Source organism: Solea senegalensis, linkage group LG1 (genome assembly GCF_019176455.1).
Source record: "Solea senegalensis isolate Sse05_10M linkage group LG1, IFAPA_SoseM_1, whole genome shotgun sequence".
NCBI classification, from domain to species: Eukaryota; Metazoa; Chordata; class Actinopteri; order Pleuronectiformes; family Soleidae; genus Solea; species Solea senegalensis.
The window spans coordinates 9,308,891-9,331,126 of record NC_058021.1 but is presented as its reverse complement, the minus strand read 5'-3'; the positions used below and the strand labels follow the sequence as shown (position 1 = coordinate 9,331,126).

At 40.6% G+C, this 22,236-nt stretch overlaps 3 protein-coding genes across 3 annotated transcripts; all 3 read left to right on the top strand.

Annotated features, from left to right (window-relative positions):
• Positions 1–1,506: 1,506 nt before the first annotated feature.
• crsp7 (cofactor required for Sp1 transcriptional activation, subunit 7) lies at positions 1,507–6,502 on the top strand. Its single transcript, XM_044042489.1, has 3 exons — positions 1,507–1,791; positions 2,761–2,835; positions 2,936–6,502. Exons 1-3 carry the CDS (start codon positions 1,720–1,722, stop codon positions 4,658–4,660), a joined length of 1,872 nt encoding a protein of 623 aa, XP_043898424.1. The 5' UTR covers positions 1,507–1,719; the 3' UTR covers positions 4,661–6,502.
• A 3,758-nt stretch (positions 6,503–10,260) lies between these two features.
• cnn2 (calponin 2) lies at positions 10,261–17,152 on the top strand. The gene is made up of 7 exons (XM_044042704.1): positions 10,261–10,413; positions 12,759–12,880; positions 13,026–13,092; positions 13,418–13,555; positions 13,680–13,796; positions 14,716–14,862; positions 15,778–17,152. Exons 1-7 carry the CDS (start codon positions 10,357–10,359, stop codon positions 16,078–16,080), a joined length of 951 nt encoding a protein of 316 aa, XP_043898639.1. The 5' UTR covers positions 10,261–10,356; the 3' UTR covers positions 16,081–17,152.
• Positions 17,153–18,301: 1,149 nt separating this feature from the next.
• rps15 (ribosomal protein S15) lies at positions 18,302–21,945 on the top strand. Its single transcript, XM_044046764.1, has 4 exons — positions 18,302–18,377; positions 18,807–18,892; positions 19,656–19,890; positions 21,788–21,945. Exons 1-4 carry the CDS (start codon positions 18,375–18,377, stop codon positions 21,899–21,901), a joined length of 438 nt encoding a protein of 145 aa, XP_043902699.1. The 5' UTR covers positions 18,302–18,374; the 3' UTR covers positions 21,902–21,945.
• The last annotated feature ends 291 nt before the right edge of the window (positions 21,946–22,236 follow it).

Below are 22,236 nucleotides of genomic sequence, written 5' to 3'. Positions count from 1 at the left end.
TAGTATAATGTTGTACTCTGAAATATTACACTTTGCTGCGATGTTTTTCCCGTTCTGCCTTTGATCTGTGTCGCACACAGCTCACAATGATGAAATGATTACATTAGCAATGACTGTCTCTTGTGTACAAAACAAAACCTCTCACATAGCATACATAAATAAGATGCTGTAAATACGTTGTGCTCCATTCATACAAAACAACTGCTAGATTTGGGAGCAAGACAATTATACATGTAAAAAGTACATATTAAGTATTATAATAATCACATTGTTTGTCTCACATTTCACAAGTACTTCATAATCCTTGTTCTGTTACTCTATATTGTACAATTTAAATATGTATTATTTATTTTATCATTAATCCAGGTTCAAATTCCCATCTAGCTGACATGAATGTCTAATTTTTAAGTGTTTTAAGCCAGGGGTGTCAAACATACGGCCCGCCAGAGGGTCCAATCAGCCCACAGGATGAATTTGTTAAAATTTCACACTAACCTAAACGTAATGTCAAATGCTCCAGATACCCGTGACTAAATGTTTGTGCCTTTATAGATCCAGTGTGCTGTGTAAATAGTAAATTTAGGCATGATATTGTTGAAATTGCACTTATATTTTTCAAGACATTTCATGTTTTGTAAAATTATCCTTCAGTAAATGTAAAACAAAGGTGAAAAACCTTCTTGTTGTTCATAGGTTATTATGCTATTATTTTACTATTTTTACTGGTCCGGCCCCCTTGAGATCAAATTGTGCTGTATGTGGCCCCTGAACAAAATTGAGTTTGACACCCCTGTTTTAAGCCATGAATTTCATTGTGTTGGACTAAGTACTGCTTGTACTACTTACACAAATAGTATTAAGTACTTGTACTGTGTATTTCTGAGGTAATACAGGGTTTAAATTGCCTCTAGTTAACAAAAATATTAGTTGTCTATCTCTAGTATTATTAAATCCACAATTGTATTAATAAATTGTGATTTTCATTATTATTGGACTTCACACATCTCGTAATACTTGTATAAATGTGTATATTTTAAGTATTGCATAGTCAAAGTTCCCTCAAGCAAATAAAATGAGATTTGTCCAACTCTGAAGTGGGATTAAAACCACAATTTGTACATTTGACATATGTATTTTTGCAGTAATCAGGGTCAAATTCACTACACCATAAATGCAAAAATATAAGCACAGACCACATTGAGGGATGTCTGATTTGACCACAGAAAGACGAATGACGGCTCATTTGTGGCTTAGATGTCCTTTGATGCAAGTCTCACTCACACACACACGACCTCATCCTGATGACGGAACACATGTGAATCTCAGCAACACATGTACAACTTTGCTAATGTCCAGTCCAAATCAGAACCAACTCAAACCAGACAGCACTGCACGGATGTTTGCTTAGCTACGTGCCGACGTCAAAAGCGCAGACACCGTATCCCAGCATGCAGCGGGAGGCCGTCGAGACTCGAGAGATCCAGCAGCTGGTCGTGAGTTGCTAGAGCGCCGAGCAGGCAGCAGCTAACGGCTAGTCACAGCACACACATTTCCCTCTTCCATGTGAGACAAACGGCGCCGTCTACCTTCCAGGCGAAAGAAAAATATGCTTTTCGGACGCCTGGCGTGTCAGCGCAGCGGCGTTTGAGGCACCACGGTCACCCGGCTCTCATTTTGGAGGATTCCTCCCTCCATCCTCCGGATCGCACCAGACAGGCAATGACAACGGTCTCGGCAACCCCGCAGCAGATGAGGGACCGGCTGCTGCAGGCCATCGACAGTCAAAGCAATGTGAGTGACGCTGACGCTAGCAGGCTAGCTAGCGCACATTAGCTTGTTTACCTGCTGCTCAGCACACACAAAGACAGTTGGTTGTTGTGTTGTTGTTTTTTTACATACGTGTTTTGTGTGGTGGATGAGTTTCGAATTGATAACACAACGCGACGACATGCTCCTTTCATCAGCTGACAGTACACTCAGCACCAGAGTTCCCTTGGATAGACAGCTCTGGCATTAGCTGGGTTATACAGCATGCTAGGTGCTAGCATTACCCCAAACGCCGAAGCGATTATTGGGAGCATTTCGCGGCTAACGAAGTAGCTATATGTTTGCTCAATTGGACGTGGGGTTCTTTGCATATTATTCTATGCCTAACATCCAATGTCGAGGATAGCCGCCACACGGCTACAGCTACAGATACGTTGTAGGAAATAGTCTGGTCCTTCCCTCTTAAGTTGGTGGAAAGCTAGCGGTAGCTAATTCGGCTAACACACACAAGCTTTAAACGCTGATTGACTTTCGCTACAGGATAAGAAACTCGCCCGCGACTAGAGGTTATGGTATGTTTTCATCGTCAAGTGTTTAATTCGATGATACTCCGGCGTTTAAAGCATCGCAGTGAAAAGTGTTTGTTCACCTGTCACGTTGCCAGTGTTACTTTTTAGCTCAATGCTGTCGCTCTTCTAAGAGCAGACATTAAAGCTAAGCTTTCGTGGGCTAACTTGTTCGCCAACTGCCCCCCAACCACCAATATACACGTTGCAGGCACGATTCAAGAGCTCTGACAATGTCCAAAGAATATTGCGTTTCACGTCGTCTGACAAAACGTGTTTAGTAACAACCACTAGCACTTTTTAATAACTCAAGAGTGTGAATGATATCATATCATTTACATTAGTTTTTCCCCCTGACAATGAATTGCTGGAGGCTGGAACAAAATATTTGTTTTGTTTTTGTTCTAAAATGTTATTTCCCCCATAGATATGCAATATGGTTGTTGTATTGGAGGTAATTTCCTGTCTCGAAAAGTATCCCATCACCAAAGAAGCACTTGAGGTAAGACAATTATTGAACATAAACACTATTTTATGTGGACATTGTGTTTATTTATTTTTTGATTTAAGATTTCTAACTGCCATGCACATTATTTTGCTAGGAAACTCGGCTAGGGAAGTTGATCAATGACGTAAGGAAGAAGACCAAGGATGAAGACCTTGCAAAACGTGCTAAGAAACTCTTGAGAAACTGGCAAAAGCTTATTGAACCTGGGCCAGCCGTGGCCGCAAGTGCTCCTGGGTCTACAAATGGCAGTTCCCATCCCTGCAGAACAGACGCACCTCCCCCTGACATTTCAGTGTCAGGGAAGGGTGTCACCGAAGTCAAAATCAGAAATGATGTTCACAATACGTACTCGCCAAAAGCTGAAAAATCGAGCAGTCGCAAACGCCGGGCAGAGAACAGAGATAGTGGAGTGCACTTACCAGAAAAAATCTCCAAGATGTCTTCTTACGATAACTCTGTGTCACCGCTGCCCGTCAATGGAATTTCTGGCAGTCCAGATGTCCTGCCTGACCAGGAGGTTGTCCCGTCTCCTGACAGATCTCGGACAGAGCACCTTGATAATGATAAAATCAACAGAATTCCAGTGAATGCTGTCAAGCCTCGCCCCAGCTCCCCTGGAGTGGCCAAACTACCTAGCACTTCATCATTGATCAAGGTAGCTGTAATGCAACAACAGGCCAGATTAGATGAAGGAGGAGGAGGGGGATATTATCAAGCCAAAAGTCCTCGTGGCCTCACAACAAGTCCAAGGAGCATGAAGCATGACACGGTGACCAAACGCTCCACAGTTTATGTACCAAAAGGGACACCAGTCCCAAGCCCTTCCTCTAGGGACTCTCCTTTGTCTTTGTCTCAGCCTATGTCCTCCCCAGCCCAAGCATCTTATGCTGACAAGCTGCCACATTCTTCTCATAGGTCCTCAATGCACTGGGCCAGTTTGTCAGATGTCCCCTCTCACTGCTCACCACAAGACGTCTCTGCAACACTGGAATCGCCATCAGCCTCCCCTTCAACCTCTCTCCCCCAACAGAACTCAGAACTACACAGACCGACACCTGAGGGAGGCGTGGCTTTGTCTGATGACACAGACGGGTCAACGCCCCCTAACTCAGAACATAAAAAGAGGAAGTACAGGTCAAGAGACTACGCTGTCAACTTGGATGGCCAGAAAACAGAAGATGTGACAAAACCTGTACGGTTAAAAGAACGCAGACTAACCTTTGACCCGGTCACTGGTCAGATCAAACCTCTGGTACATAAAGACCCTTCTCAAACAGAGGAAGCACCTACCCCTGAGCCTTTTGAGTCTAGGCAGAGAACTGAAAGCACTGTCCAACAGCCCGCTGCCCCTGCCCCTGCCCCTGCCCCTGTCCCTGTCCCTGCTCCTGCCCCAGTCCCAGTCCCAGCCCCAGGCTCCGGTTCAAACCCTTTCCATCAGACAAACTGGAAGGAGCTGTCTAGAAATGAAATAATCCAATCCTACTTGAACCTACAGAGCAATGTGCTCACCTCCTCTGGGGTCCAGGCCCCCAGTGCACACTTTTTCATGTCTGAGTATTTGAAAAGGGAAGAACAGCAGTCTAAGGAGTTGAGGAAGATGCATGTTTTGCAGGCAGATATCTCAGTAGGGGATTTACCAGGTGTGAGCCGGGAGTTGACGAATGATGACCTGAACAGGATACACACACAGCACTGGCAAGGGGTGAATGGTTGTTATGATACCAATGGCACCTGGTTTGATTGGACGGAGTGCATATCATTGGACCCTCATGGGGATGAAAGCAAATTAAATATCCTGCCATACGTTTGCCTAGACTGAGAGGTTTTGGACAGTTGAGACTTTTTCCCACTCCTCTCAGTGTCTCTTTATGGAGGCAAGATACATTGTGATTTTGTTTGTCCACTGTGAGTTTGGCAAAAGCCAGGTCTGCTAAACTCCCCCCAAGCCTTTTCATCTTTCTGTGATGACGTGTTGAGATTTTGGTATAAAGCGTAAGGATTTAAAGAATAGTTGAGTTTCTAAAACCAAGGGCTGTTTCTGTTTTTATTTTTTGAACTGAAAGCCACAGGAAGGTTGAGGCCCAAGCTTCAGAGTGCTGGTACTAACGCAGAAGGCTAAAAGGAAGGACAGATTTATTCCAGATGACAAGAAATGTCATAATGTACACTTCTGATGTTTCTGATAACACTGCCCTTCTAATGAGGCATTTCAATAACTTTGAGGGAAGGCTGGGGTTTAGCTGTCCTGTTCAGACTGCCATGTTGGTGCCCAGAGAAGGTGTTGATAGAGTAAATTGAGCACAGGTAGAGCTGAACATGTCCAGGGTATGAAATACTGGTGCATATTTGGCAGTTACAAGAAGCTTTATGTAAGATGTAAAGAATAAATTATAAATACATGTATACATCTATTTATTTTTGACCTGTTCATCAAAATTTCAATAACCCTTTTAGATTTCTTTTCCCTTCTGTCTGCATCAAAATGTTGTCAGCCTCACCCTTAATGTGAGCCTAAGGTCTACAAATATTTTGCCTGGTATTTCTTTAAGACTGATCCATGCAGCGTTCTACAATTCACCTGTTCATCCTGTTTCATCAGCCAGCTCTTATATCTCAACTGAAAAGAAATTTGGTCTGAAATACTGTTTAGTTTCTAATGGTTTCATTAAATTGTGGTTCTTCAAAATTTCAACTTTACTACCATGAGAACTTTCCACCCACTGATTTTCACTTAAGTCTACAATATTACAGAATGTCAAATCAGATGGTGCTGATCAAAACTTGCATCCAAGCGAAAAAAGTAAGGAAATTTCTGAATGCTGGAGCTGACTTTGTTTCCATTCCTTTAGATGCTGTTTGTCCTCTGAAATTCCCTCACAATATTTTTCTAAGTTAAACAGCCTTAGTGAATGTATGGGATTGAGACCTCTTATGCACTGCTACATAAGTTGACAACTTCCTCATTTCATCGCTGGCTTGATGGACGTGTGAGTCGTGGCTGACACAACCACAAGTTACTGTTATGTTGCCATGGTTAATTAGACGCATCAAAGTTTTTTTCAACTGTTTTTCAAGAGTTTGGAAAACTTTAACGGTGTTAAAGCAGTTGTTTGAGGTAGCAGTTCTTTTGCTTCTGTGCATTTAAAACGGATAAAGAGAGAAACCCATGTGCATCAGAAAATCTTGTCATTATCCATGTGACAACTAATGCTTCATTTTGATTTCCCTTTATACTCATCAGTCACTACCACCTTTTCTCACATGATTTGAGTTATGATTGGCTTTTGTGCTGCCTCTCTTTTCATTCTTTCAGTCACTCATCCCCTACCAATGTGCCTTGGTAAATGGTTAATCTGGATTTGCTTCCGCAGTAAACACGCCTGTCTGTGGAGCTGGGTTTATGTGCGAGAACTCAAATCCCATGATCAGTATGATGCTGGTATATGCACCGTTTCTGTAAAATTTTTGTACACATTGGTCTAGCAAGGGTGACGCTGCAGACAATGAAAAACTGCACAACACAGCTGGCAATAAAGGAAAAGTGCTACAACTGGTTGACAAGAATCTGTTTTCTGGAGTTTCGACTGGGACCTCTTTATTTGTTCAATGTTTAACATCTCTCAATTGTTTGAAAAATAAAATAACTTAAACCCAAAGTTCAGTCGACTGACTGGTGGGTCTTTTCAAGTGCAAGCGTTCCCAACAATCGACTTTATCCTTGAAAATGCCTTCAGGAAAACTAAATGATCAGTCTGTGAACCCTGTATACTTAGGCGCTTCACTGTAAACTTTAATTTGTTGTACTACTGCAGTTCATCCACGTGGGGGTGCACATATTCCACTTGTCCCCTCGAGCTGTGTCAGTGCAAGAGGTGGGGCCTGAGAAATTCCAGCTCACTGGGAATGACTGGATCAGGCCTGTCATGTTGGTTGTCCCAATAAAATAAAATATTCAGTAAAATAAAAATGTAGCTGCCACGCTGACTGGTGTTCTGTTTGTGGAAGTCACTTTGGTAAATCAACAGCCTTTCATGCATTAAACTGACACTAGCTCAGCAGATATTGTATGGATATGGTCTTTATATGTTTTGGTAGACCATGATGTCATGGCAAAGTCTCTTGCCACGACTCACTGAGATTGGCTCATCTTATCGCAGCTAGATGAGTAACAGGCCTGCCTTTGCGTGCTTTTAAATGAGACTCTGAATCATCTGTGCACACCTGTATGACGCCAGCCTGTAAACACTGAAGAGAACAGCTGTTATTATGACCAGACACGTTGTCAGAGGTTGAAGAGAAACACCTGGGCTGACATCATTGCTGCCGGCACTAACATTTTATCTCCCATGTTATCTGGTTGTAGTCAGGAGAAGTATCGGTAGGCAAGCACGTCTAATAAATGGTTCCCACTGTATTTCATTGATATTTGCTGTTGACGTAGTAGCTGTTTTGCTCCAAAACTTAATTTTCACTGAACAGTCTACATTCCAGCTTTATAAAAGGGGGACATTCCTGTTGGTGTATAGGCCTGAAAACCTTTGAACATAATATGTTGTGGAGTTTTATTTGCTTTTATCAGAAGGCATTCTTTCAATATTTATTTCTGGGGAGTCCATTTTCTGTTTGATATTCAGCAATTAACCTCTGAGGCTGAAGTTGACTGACCTCAAACAGGTTTTAGCTCATAATAACACTTCAATTCCAACAAAAATCTTCATTTTAGAATAGAATAAAAATAATATATTTAGTGTCACTGCATGAGTGCAGCTTCTGTAACCCGATGCTAAAAGATAATATAAAGAGAAAGCAAGCAATATGGATAAAAAAATAATAAAGATTATACTTATTGCAGAGTGCAAACACTTGAATGTGTCAACCAGCAGCTACCATGTGGTGTTAATTGCAGCTTACGGCATGTTATTATTGCTATTTGTTTGTCTTCGAGGCAGTGAATGTAGCAGTTGTACAGTTTGTGGTGAACCTGGTGAACTGGTTCAGAGCAGCTATGGCTCTGAGGGAGAAGCTGTTTTTTCAGTCTGGAAGAGCAGAACCACTACGATGGAACGTGTTGCCATATCTGGATGATGTTTAAGAAACCACAGTAACCAGACTAACTGCAACAAGTGTCCACATTTGAGATAACTAGCTGTGTCTTTGTCTAGATTCATTGTCGTGAAAGCACAACAGCTCCCTTTACCGATAATGGACCATTATCTGTAACCAGATTATAGCTTCTCAGGAAAATCTGGGAATGTGTCACAGTGAGTGCAGCTTCCTGTTATAAAAAAAACATGTTGTCGTGTAGACGTTCGGTACTTCCTTTGATTATTTGGAAAATATACACAGCATTGTCCTTTACTTGGCTATCACATATTACCACTGAAGTTACTTTTTACATCGAAGGCACATTTCCCTGGCTCAGGACTCCCACATGTTAGTGTGAAATAGAGGCTACATTTAAAAGCATCACCATGTACTTTTTGCTGTCAACATTTTCACCCTTTTCAAGTTAGTGACCCTTCAAAGTGGTTTTGAAGCTGGTATTTTGAGGTAAATAAATATTTGCCGTTGAACGTCATGGTTTTTCATTCCCAGAAGCAGCAGCATGGTGTAAATTATACATTGTGCCATAATAAAATGTTCCCTTAATTATGCCCACTTTTGTGGTTTAATAGTCAATTTCTGTAGATACAGGTCAAATGTGACCCACAAAAAACTGCAGCACTTTACTATTACAGTACATTACTAATTACTTTTTTAAAAACACTTTTGCTTTTAACTGTCAAATGACAAAACTGGTTAAATTTGGCCCAAGAAGTATATAAGGTTCAACTTTTGTGAAAGAAGAGAGGTTCTATCTGGTATCTACAACTGCACAGCAGCGACATTACGTCACCCCGGTAGCTCATTGTGCTCAGTTCAGTTTCACTAAACTATTTTCTTTAAACAGACTGTGAGTCAAAAAAAAACGCGACAGTTCGCCTCGTCCACGGATCGGCTGGTATGCAGGGTGGGACCCGTGGATCACTCCCACTATTCAGGAATTTGGGAAGTTTCCTTCCATATATGGAGTTTTTGATATCAATCGCGACCTAAGGAAGAGCAGGGGAAAAGGTGGAGCCTGCGATCGATTAACGAAGTGTTCATCCAGAGAGTGTTTGGGAGGTGCAAGAGGAATCGGGTCCAAGCACTTTCGCCTTTGCTGTAACTCAACAGAGGAATGAAAATGGACCCAAGGGCAGCCCATAGCCAAGAGGAAAGGAATTGGGCTTGTAACAGAAAAGTTGCAGGTTCACTACTGGTGTGTAATAAGGATGGGTTAAATTCATAAATTCACTGTCACTAGTTAGTGTGTGTGCTAACTTTACTGTGTAAAATGACTTACCTGTACACATGCAGCCTTAATGCCATTAATGTCATCCATCCATTCCATTCATTCAACAGCCTAATCATGACCAGTTCATGTGTAACCCTGACCTTAACCTTACCACCATTCAAATCTTAGTTCAAAATTAAACCTCAGAAACAAGGTTCTGCCTCATTAGGACATTTTGGTCTCCATGAGGACTCCCAAAAAGGTCAATGTTTAAGCTAGAAAAGGTCCTAAAGAGTACAAACATGATGGTAGAGTTTATTATTTACACAATATTTGGGTACACAAGTGTGGTCAATAATCAGAGCCTATGTAATGTACTGGATTGGAAGTCAAATTTGGATTATTTTGGATTAGCAGTCTGTTACTGGGACTGCATGAACTGTAAAGATCTTTCTCTTTTTTTGATGACATTGGTACTGTTTTTTAGTCCACTAATGTTTTTTTGTCCCAAAAACTATAGGGTTTTTTGTTTTGTTTTACAGACAAAAAATAAATATTTATATCACATTATATGTATGATGTATCATTATATTATTATATTATTTAAATACAGCAATGTGTGCATCATTCGGTAATATTCGAAATAATATCAACTAACAACTAATATTTTATCCATAGATATTGGTTTCATATACAGTATCAGCCCCGATTTAAGTCTTGTTAATTCTGGTGTTAAAATAAAATATGAAACCCTGCATTCGATAATCCTCCATATTCACTCAAAACAACAACATATAACAACATATAACAACATAAACATATGTATATATATATACATAATTGTAAAATAATATGCTCGCCCTTTAATAACCACTAAAGTTAAAGGTGATCTTATACTACATCTTGTTGACGTATATATTGAATATTCATGAGGGAGACAGACTCCTTATTTGTTTCTCAGAGCCACACAACTATAAGAACAACTCCGGTCCTGCGCGGACCAGCAGTGAACTATCTTGACTCCGCAGTGTCCTCTCTGTGATAGAAACCGTGGGAGCGATCTAATTGGCGGCCGTAAAAGAGAGAGGAAGTATTTAGTTCACGCCGACGTTTCATTGGAAGAGAAAGTAGAAGATAATTTAGTGCAGAGTTTTATTTTTCAAGTCTCCTCGTTAGAAGGAAATCACTACTCTTTGACCATGGCGTCTTTCAACAAAGGCCCTGCATACGGATTATCTGCTGAAGTTAGAAACAAGGTAAGTGTTAATATTCTGTTTGTATTTTTGATAATTTTTTTTTACATGTCATATAAAGTAACTTTTGTATGAAGTTTTCCATGCCCTTCATTTGCCCGCTGTGTTTCCCTGTGAACGCCGATATCACTGCAGTTACCTGGCCGCCTCCATTTTGATAAGTGCGCAGCGCACAGGTTGGAAGGTGACGAAGAGACGGATGGAAATATCTTTGTCAATAAGTGCGAATAAATGGTCATTAAAGAGTTTGAACCACTTCGTAGACTCCACTTAACTTTGTTTGAGTGTTTTAGTTTAGCAAAGTCTGCTGGTTTCACATCGCGAGAAGTCGGATTCAGTTTTCCTTAACTTCAGAAACAGACCATGGGCGTTGTCCCGCTTGGTTAAGAAGTGTGTCGTTGTGGCAAAAAATCATTATCCCTGTGTTTCCAGCGTTTTCTATGCCGCTGCAGCTGGGCAGACAATGCCATCCATCCCGTTATAACCACCATCTTCCTCTTCTTTCACCTTGTGTGAATAGTTTTAAACTCGCCTCATTGTGTGTCCAGTGTCTGCTTCTCTGATCAGTGCAGGAAGGATTGTTGTTGTTTTTTCCTCCCAGATTTATCTTTTGTGTTCAGTCACACTCAAAGGAGAATAAATAATGTGTCACCTTCCCCCTGATGAGGGAAGTGCTCCTTGTTTGTTTTTTGACCTGCACACTCGGATCCACTTAAATTACCTGGGCTGATGCTTGACATTACTGACTTTACTGAGACTTTGCTCTTTGTACAACCTTGACAACTTCCCCCTTTTAAATTGCTCTAAAGTGAAGCGACCAGAGAGCACAAACCTGCACGAAGGCCACTTCTTTTATTATAAATCACAACCAAAATCTCAGACCATAACCTACATCCCCAGAAAATGTCATTCAAATCTGGCCTGTACTGCTTTTATCAATGGTGCCCACAGCCCATTGAGTCAACAAGGCAAGAATGTGGTGTGTGTGTGTGTGTGTGTGTAATACTTGAGTCTCAACAAAGACCTTATGGTTTTTGGTCAGCTCCATCACTTCACATTATTTCACCTTCATTTTTTTTGTCCATCATCTGCCAGGTCAGCTTTGCCCTTGTATGGGAGAGAAAGCATAAGGTCCCCTCCCAAAATCTCTAGAACTTGTACCATAAAGACAACGCGTTAGTCTTCCTGTGTTTTACGGGATGGTGGGTGAGGGGAGGGGGGGGGGTCCAGAGATGTTGACTTGAGTGGTATTTCCTGCCATGGGTGACGTAGCTGCCTCCGTGAAATGTGAGGTATTTAAGGGTTCACACTTCTAGTGCCTAACCCCCCATTTCTTTAGCTTTGTAACTCAGAAAAACTACTGGTGAGAAAGTCTAGACTCCGAACTAAATTGCTTTATCTCATCTTTTATTTGATAATCCCTCACATTATGTGTTCATTCATTGGATCCACACACACACACAATCCTTCATTCTGCCGCTTTTGTCTGAGCCCCGAGTGGAATACATTCCTTGTGTTTGGCTCGTCGATGTCAATTACATCTGCAGAATTCCTTGTGGCCAATTAAAGTGGCCACTGTTGTTTTTTTTAATATGGGAAAACTAAATGACAGGAAATGTATTTTAAAAGACAGTACAACCAGCTGTGAGGCCAATTTCTCATATACAAGGTTAAGCCCTGTGGCCCAGTTTCTCACTTCCCTGTAGGAACAGAGGGAGGTTGTGGGTCCATTTGACAGCTTTTCCAGTATAAGAAAGAGGAAATGTGTTGTTGTTGTTTTTTTACCTCTTCACATTTCTGCTTTTCAGTGGATCACACAACAACCAATCATACAGTATTGCTCTTTTTAAATGAAAGTTTCTCACACTTAGGTCATTGAGTAAAACCAGCTTATAAATCAATGCAACACCCAAACAGTGACACAGTCAGTCTCTGTGCCGTCTTAAACCCAGATAAACTCACCCACCCTCGCTACTACAGCAACAGCCTTCCTGTGCAGAACTTATCAGTTTACCAAACAGGATATCCGTGTGTCTGTGTTAGGTCATGTCGGTGTCACCTTTTATTTATGAAGGCGTAATAAGACAAAACCCTCTCTGTAGACACAGCATACAACACTGTGGCAAAGAGAAACACAGGAGTGACCATGAAACATGATTTCATGCAGGCGTAGTGCGCTTCAGAGGACCAGAGCCAACATGTTGTGTGACATGTAATTAGTCCTCATGAGTGGGAGGCCAGTGTGGAAAGAAGTGTCAATAAAAAAGTGTCCATGACGAACTGTTAAGCGTGTGCTGTAGCAACTTGTTGTGGCGCATGCATGATCTTTCACCTCTTTGTTTAACCAGATTGCACAGAAGTATGATCTTCAGAAAGAAGAGGAGCTGAGGATCTGGATTGAAGACCAAACCGGCGCCTCCATCGGCCCTGACTTTCAGAAAGGCCTGAAGGATGGAGTTATTCTGTGCGAGTAAGGAGAGATTATTGATTGTCCATTACACTGTAATATTGGGGGGACTTGATCTGTCAATATTTGGGGGCATTTTTTTATTTTTGGAGAATGTTTGGGGAACTTAAACAATTTTTCTCCATTTCTCTCTGCTTTGCTGTTACAGACTTGTCAACAAACTAAATCCAGGCTCGGTGAGAAAGGTCAATAAGTCATCGCTGAACTGGCATCAGGTGAGTGAGTTGATAATTTGTGTGTGTGTGTGTCACATTCACACGAGGTGTGTTGAAATCACGATTGTTTCCTAATGACATCACGCTGTGTGGGTTTTTTTTTTGGTACTACCGGTTCAATGACGCCAGTGAATGTTTGAGGCTTTAACACTGAGTCAACTAATGGCTACCTGTGGTGGTGTACTGTAGATGAGTAATGGATGTGCTTGACTACTGGCAGTGTTGTAAGCATCTTAAACAAATGTGTCTTTACTGAGTAAATGTACTCCGATTTGAAAACTGAGTAAATAATCTTACATCTGTTTTAATTTTGCCATGTTTTTAGCTGGAAAACCTGACAAACTTCATTAAAGCCATCACAACTTATGGCCTGAAGCCACACGATATCTTCGAGGCTAATGACCTGTTTGAGAGCGGAAACATGACACAGGTCCAGACAACGCTGCTCGCACTTGCAGGCATGGTGAGTCTTCAAAATGTGACCCTGCTACAGGGAGTTATATTTTCTTATTGCCTCCCTGTGTGTGTGTGAGTGAATTGTTGGAAATCCACCTTGACAAAGCCCTGGCACTTTGTTTTCTCTTCAGGCCAAGACTAAAGGCTGCAACTCCAGGGTGGACATTGGCGTGAAGTACGCCGACAAGCAAGAGAGGTCATTTGATGAGGAGAAGATGAAGGCTGGACAGTGTGTCATTGGCTTGCAGGTATGGGTTTTTGGGGACTCGCTAGGGATGACTTGATAACACTTTATTTTATTTTCTGATACAATACTAGCATCACAGACTTGAGTATTGACAGATATCTTGTATATTAAACAACCAAGCTGTTAATGACACATTTGAGCTGAAGCATTTACCACCTAGCCACAGTCAGCCACTTATATTACAAAATATGCTGCTCTTATAAAAAGAAGAAATAAGCAGCCCCACATGGTTCTTTGGATCATATTGGATTTTACTTTTCTTCTTTTTCCAATATCTGATCCCAAAAAAATTCCCTGACCTGTTTTGCATCAGTTAATTCATAATTATCATACACGCAGAGACTGAAATGCAGGAATGTTCTAAATCTGCAGTATCATATGACTGTTTATGTTGGCATTGATCAAGCTTTTAAGGGAAAATAATATCATTTGACAGCACATATTCTTTCATGTCGGCCAGTAAAGAAAAACTATGAAATATCTCTCCACAAAATCTTACTGATGTGTTTGTCTGGGCCTGACAGAGCTGAGGCAATAGGAATACTTGGAAGAATGAGACGGTTGCTGCTACGTGTGACAAAACTGTTGTGAAACCAGACTGTGTCATGAGCTCATGTCAGACCTACGGTAGCATACTTCTCTGGAAGAGCTGCTCATTGTTCTTACTGCCTCTTAGGTGTTTGTATTTGTCTCTGTCGCCAAGAAAGCTGTCAGGCAGGGCCCCTTTTATGATGGGGGAAAGTTTACAATGCAGCTTACTGTTATGACACTTAAAGGCATGTGTTTATCAAAACCTCCGTCTGTTATTGTGCAAGTGCTGCATGTTGTTTTCAACCACAGTTCCTGCAAGTGTTTAATTGAAATTGTTTAAAAATGAATAAATACAAATTTCACCATAGTGGTTTTTTTCTGTCTTTTAGATGGGGACCAACAAGTGTGCCAGTCAGGCAGGTATGAATGCATATGGTACCAGGAGGCATTTATATGACCCAAAGGCTCTCATCCAGTCCCCCATGGACAACACAACAATCAGTCTGCAAATGGGTACCAACAAGGGGGCAAGCCAGGTACTGAAACCTATTCTCATAAATGCATTTTATTGGACTGCAGTGGAGAGAAGCCTCTGGGAATCTTTCATTTCCTGTTCTCCCACTGCTGTAAACCTGTGTCATGTTCAGGCTTGTTGAATGCTGTAACCTTCAGGATTATATAGACTAGGTCAACACTGGGTTCTCTGAAACCCTTACTGTTCTTTTTTTTTCTTTCTTTTTTTTTTTTAAGAACAATCTAATGAATACACAGTTGGGATGGGCAATCCAAGCAAAACTTATTCTGTCGAATATGTTGGTGCTTGAATAAGCGCAAGTGCTCAACCAAATCTACTAATAAACCTTATTCAAGACAGACTTAAAATTACATTTCTACATCAAACATACTTTTATTGGAGGGAAATTCTCTCCAAGAAAACAAAGAGGACAAACTCCTGTGCACTAGAGCTTGTAAAATTAATGCAGGGTTCACAGTCAGTTTACACAGTTGAAACAAGCTAAATCAGACTAAGACGGGCAACCTGACAGCTTGCCAAGTCTGAGTGTGTATGTGTAGGAGAAAATCGATTTTATTAGCCGTGTACATCTGACTCGTTTTATAGGTCTTCTTTTTCTGGCTCCAATACCGAAAATTTGGTGCATGCACAAAATGCCAAGTCTGACTCCAGTCTGATTTAACGTATACATACAGGATTAATCGGACTATCGCATGATCCAGGTATGTTAGTTTGACTAGCTCGATTGTAGTCGGACTAACATGTTTACATGACGTTAAGAAATAAGTCATAGTAAAAAAATAATGAAATAAAAACATTTGTAACTGATCGACCTGTAATCAATCAAAATGTGGTGCCCATCCTGACTACACGAGGACAGTTCTTCAGACGTTTTTCTAATATAAATGTTATTGTTTTTGTCCTTTGTCTACCACAGGCTGGGATGACGGCTCCAGGTACACGGCGTGCCATTTACAACCAGAAGCTGGAGACAAACAGCTGTGACAACAGCACCATGTCCCTGCAGATGGGCTACAACCAGGGAGCCAACCAGAGTGGGCAGAACTTCGGTTTGGGGCGACAGATCTATGATGCCAAGTACTGTCCCCAAGCTGGAGAGAATGGAGATGAAAATGGGGCGAGGGGCGTCCGCGACTACATCCCAGATTTCCAAGACGAGGGTTACCAGGGTTACCAAGAAGAAGAGCAGGTGTACCAAGAAGAAGGGACAGATTATTGAGATGAGGGACAGGGAGCTGAGGAAGGGTAAAAGATTGTCAAGGAGGCATGCTCTCCAAGAAAACCTCAAGGCAGGTGGATTATTTTTATATCCATAGGATGTTGCACCTTTTGGGGGTCATATCCTTTTTAGTATTGTATGAAAATGTTTTCTCGGTCCAATTTGTGCAAGACCATTGTCACACATATCATGATGAAATTCTTCGTTGCTATATTTAAAGTGACCACAAAAGCCAGTCATTTTGGCTTTGCTTGTTGTCCATCACAGGCAATTTTTTTTTTTGTTAATGTGCCAAAACTGTGCAAAACACCCACTAGTCCCCTTTTCAATGTTTTTTTTTTTCCATTAGTTATATTAAGGGAGATCCTGTAAGGGCAATATTAAATTAAGTGGGTTTTTTCCTCATTATTGCCAGGAAACATACATGTGTCAGTATAGTATCAGTCTGTACAGTCTCATCATCTCTGTAAACATCAATTTACTTGTGTACCTTCCTGTAAATGAGAATACACATTTGTTTGTGTTTTTTACTTCTCTGTCCTCTTCATCCTTTCAGTATTGGTCATTGACCTGTGTAGTAGTAATATTTTAGTAATCCAAATAGACATGAGGGATTTTTTTTCTTACAAGAAACCAGTTTATTCCATCTTTTCTCTCATTTAATTTCCCCCTTTTCTTTAATAGAAGAAATATTTCCTGTGTTTGCATAGGCAACCGGGCTGGAGTTGAGCCTGTTTTCTTTGGATGACAGACAGTGTAGAGGGGAAGTAGATTGAATAATGCACAAGTGAAGTTTTGAACATTCCAAGCAAGAATGTTTTTAGTGAATCATTGTTAAATATTGGTTGATATGCAAACCAATCAGTCATGATAATATTTGATTATTATTTATGCTTATTTGTGTTTTTTTTTCCTTTTTATGGTGCTGTTTTGTACCTTTTTACTCTGAATAACATTTTGTATTAGACTGTGCTTTTTTTTCTCTGGAATAATTTCTATGCCAATGGAAAAAAGTTTTAATTGAGAACTATGTTTTTGTGAATACAATGTAATAAACGATGGATATCCATTATCTGGTGTTTCTGGTTTGCTTATAAAAAAGACTAATGCAAAGTAACACGAGAAGGATTGATCCCTGGTGATTTTCCCTAACCCTTAGTAATGTAAAATGAAAGTTTAGCTGCATTTCTACACATGTCTAATTACTGCAGATCCTTCTTAAACAGAATTGGTGTTTTTGGAACGTACTTACTCTCACATGCAGTGAGTGTAGGTTACTTGAGCCTTTGAAATTTCCCCCTGTGCACCAACATAGCATTTTAGTTGTGATACTCAAGAGTGTGTGTTTATGTGCATTCATAAACTTCCAACATTGATATTTGTTTAACGGATCAATGGAGTAAGACATGTGTACAGTATGTACTCCACCCAGCCGATATGAGTAAATCGGTAAAAGCCACATCCTGAATGCAGAGTATACATATTCTAACAATAAAGGAGTACAAAATAAAGGAAGATTAGAATTATCTCCAGCAAAAGTGACTGTATAATACTAACCTGGGATACATAAGCATATTATTAATATAACCTATGAATAAATAAACGAAGTTAACTGATTAGAGGAAATGGAAATACAACGTATTGGCATGTTTTGGGTTGTGGGGGTGAAATAATGATTGCTGCAGAGTTGAAATCAAATCATTTACCTTTACAAAAATGTTCTCTCTAAAATAGGGAAAAAACAGAGGACCTCGGTCCCTGTATCATAGGCAGTACTCTTGGTTCACTCTGACATTTTTCAAGACCAGACTGCCAACCTTAATACAAATAATATGTACTCTAATACTATATACTCAGTGATATAGTGATTTACATCCATGATCCTTACTGCAGATATACCATTATGTATACATACCCCATTACAGATAATATTACCTAATTTAAATTGTGTACACAAACTAATCAATGAAATTGTTGTGGTACAAATGTTGTACTTTCCACTTTATTTATCTGTTGTATTAGATATAATTGTGTGACCTCCTGGTCTGCAGAAATAAGACTACGTTAACTCGTGGTTTACAGAAACTAACATGAAAACAGGACACGTTGGTAGAAAATGTCTCGACAGTCGTCAGTTCAAAACCAAAAACACACGGTTATAGTGCAATAGCACCACCTGCTGACCACAGATGAGCCTAATACCGGAAGACACCGCCGGATGTTTATCGCAAATCGCGCGATATCAGACCAAACGCGACTTCGAGCCGTTCTTTTCTACCGGAACATCAGGCAAGATGGTAGGTACCTTACCAATCGTGATGCTTGTCACAACGTAATCTTCATTCATCTTAACTTCATACCGAGTATTTAACATATATAAACATGTCACCCGATAGTTATACACGTGCACTGATCATATACCTGAAAATTGTGCCCTCAAATGCTGGATAAATATTTGATTCTAGGCTCCGTGTTATTCCTAGCAGCAATGGCCGCCTGTGGCTAAGCTAACCCGCAGGTTCTATGTGAGCTGTACTAGAAATAAAGCATTACTTGGCTCCGCAATACTCCCGTAGTAGTCGAATTACAGTTAATAAACTGCCTGTGGTGATTGTATAGACACTGTGCGGCGAAAAGTTTCTGTCTTGGCCGAAACGTTTGCTCCCGGATGTTGTGTGCTAACTGCTTGCTTAATTCTGACTGGGAACTATGTCTGTCTTTTCCAGGCGGATACCGAGATCAAGAAGAAGCGTACCTTCAGGAAGTTCACCTATAGAGGTGTGGACCTGGACCAGCTTCTGGACATGTCCAAGTAAGTGGCAGTGCAGATGCTGAAGATGCGGTGCTACAGTCTTACTCTCCATTAAATAAAAGATTCTTGTACATACATTTGTAGTAGGTTAGAGTAAATATGACTACATCTAGTTGTATAATGTATTTTCATATGTCAGTCCTTGTTCTTTTATCCTTTCTATATCTGTTCCCACAGCTACATCTTTTAGATCTATTTTGTAGCAAGATATATTAATTGTGTCTGTTATTATATCAGCAGATGAAAATGGCATTGATTTTGCAGTATACCACCATCTGATGGATTTTTTAAAAATATCTGATGGTGGTTGCAGGGGGGTATTTTGAACAGGAACATTTTTGTTATAATTACACCCCGACTGTACTGAAGATTTACACTATGGTCATATTTAATAAAGTGCTTTAATGTAACTATGAATGTCATTTTTGTAAGCCTATGATGCTCTAGGTGTGAGATATCCAGGTTTTATACGATTTACAGTGATAGTTTTGTGCATATTTAATAAGTAAGCAAATTTTGTTTGGTATTAAAACTTCTCAATTAATCGAAAATTAATTCATATCATATTTGCCTCAAATGTACAGCAGATGGAAATAAGTCTAGAACAAATAATGAAACTTAATTTGATAATTTGCGTTTCACTGGATTTGTGACCGATCTGTAGGAATATTTGGTTTAATTGCTCAACTGTGTCTGAATTTTTGAATGAATTCCATTTGATTTATGGTGTTTTATTTCATCGCTGTCATCTCATTCTGTGTAGTGAGCAGCTGATGCAGCTCTATTGCGCCCGCCAGAGGAGAAGGCTTAACCGTGGCCTGCGCCGCAAGCAGCAGTCCCTCCTGAAGCGCCTGCGCAAGGCAAAGAAGGAGGCTCCCCCCATGGAGAAACCAGAGGTGGTGAAGACCCATCTGAGGGACATGGTCATCCTGCCTGAGATGGTCGGGTCCATGGTTGGCGTGTACAATGGCAAAACTTTCAACCAGGTTGAAATTAAGGTGAGGCTTTGGTTTGGTGGGAGGTAGAGCTTATGTATACATATCTCAAACATGGATTTCATAGACGACTACATCCATTACTGTCAGTTTGTTGCTGTTAAAATTTAAGCAGAGTTTGGTCCTGGTAATGTGGCTCTTTGTATATGATTCATTGTGCACAAAGGGCGGGGTTATATTTTCCACCCCGGTCTCATGTTCCCTTGCACTTGAATATCCATGATCCCATTCATACTAAATAAGGGTCTATGTCAGTTAAAGTGGAACTTTTCAAGTCTGGTTGTTTTTTTGGCCCCTTTCTCTATAGTTTTGGTGTACTTTTTTTTTATGACCCCACCATATTTATTTATCTATCCATTCATCCATTGTCTACCGCTTTATCCTCACTGTTGTAAAAACTCACTGCTTACTCTCTTCCCATCTCCTGGCCATGTGCATTTGTTTAACAGAGCTGACGAGCAGTGCCATGTCCATGTCGGTCAGCATCCATTTTGCATGCTTGTCCCCATTTGAAAAAGGCCAGTCCACTGTCATGTGTTGCCCTCGCTCGGTCAGACGTTTCCCCTTCCCGCTTCCTTCGACAGATGGTCTTCCGATTTTATTGACCCCGGCTCTGTCTCGATGACTGTCGAAAATAGCATCATCACTACCTTGATCTTATAGCTGGTACCTGGCTGGGGGTGTGTAGTGCCGTGGAGCAGTTTGTTTCTTGGTTGAGACCTCCTGATTCTGAGGAATTGGGTAGGCAGTTCTGATCTTGCAAGGCTGGTTTCCTGCTAACAGATTGTGGAGGGAGTGGAGACAGCCCCCAATCTCCCCACAGCAAGCCATTTAACCATCTGTGACTCCAAGGCTCTTAAATTAGGGTAAAAATCCTGCATAGTTCTGCTTAAACCTAGGGACACACTACAATTTTGTCCTGATTTTACCCACAATTTACAGTTTGGCAGAGTGCACCAGTCAGCACTAGTTGGGGGCAGTCAGCATGGTTAGTTGACACAGAAATCCCAATGTGTGAGGGTAACAGACCAGACCTCAGTTGCCACGTTTTCTTTTTTTTTCATGTTTGTAGTGTGTGTACTGATTACCGACCCAAATGCATGTTGCCAATAGAAAGAGTAGATGGGACACAGGAAATGGTGTCAGAAGACACAGGTGGCAGGTGTTGAGTTGTACATTTGTGGATATCAAACCTCAAATAATCTAAAGCAAGCATCCATGGTTACTTTGTCTTCTTGGACCAAAGCAAGAGTGTGCTGTCAACGGGACTGGAAAGTCTTGTGCAGTCTGTGTGGACTGCAAAAGACTGTCTGCATAGGGTCCATATGGGACATAGAAAAATGGCCAGATGATATTTTTGTCACTTGGACCTCTGGTTGTGCAGACTGTATGACCCAGGCCCAAGTTGGGATGAAGGAGTTCTTAGTTTGCGATCTGACTGGAAAAATCAAACCGTAGGCATGGAGTTATATTTATCTTAGAGCATTAATAGTCATATTTTGAGTCATTACAGAACCATAGTGAGTGGGGGCTGCATGTAAATCTCATTTTATACAAACCGCTGATTATAGTGTGCTTTGAACTGCAAAATAGTTTATAGGGATATGTGAGAATTAAGGTAAAGTTTTTAATTAAAAACTTTACCTACAGGATCACTTGGGCCAAGCAATCTACTTAAGACAAATACAGCACATGGATCCAAATTCTACCTGAATGTTAGTTTTAAATGCACATAATTTTCATCCTAAAATATTCAGAAGTGATGTGAATCTTACAACTGACTGTAGTTTATTACTAGCAGCTACCAAGTTACTACATGCTGTTTTTAAGTATCAGAACGATCCTAAATGTCTTAACACCATGCCATGTTATTTATATCAGCTGTTTTGCCTTTCCACAGCCTGAGATGTGCGGTCACTACCTGGGCGAGTTCTCCATCACCTACAAGCCAGTCAAGCACGGTCGCCCTGGTATTGGAGCCACACACTCTTCTCGTTTCATCCCCCTGAAATAGAATGGCTGTATTCTTTGTATAAATAAAAATATTTGGGTGCTCCACTATGGGTCGGCTTCTCTTTCTGTAGCATAATGTTCAAAAAAGATGAACTGTTAATATGAAGTCTTTTATTTATTATTTTAAACCTGTTTTTAAAGACAGCCAATTGCCTTAAAAATAACGCAATATGTGTAACGCAATATGTGTAACTGATTTTGTGGTTTAATATGGTTGTGATGTAAAGTTGAAAGTTTTACTTTTTTCCTACATGTCGCATTAAGATGAAAATCTATTACAAGTTGCATTCGGTGACGAAAACTTGGTCTCACTGTGAAACAAATTGTCTAATATCT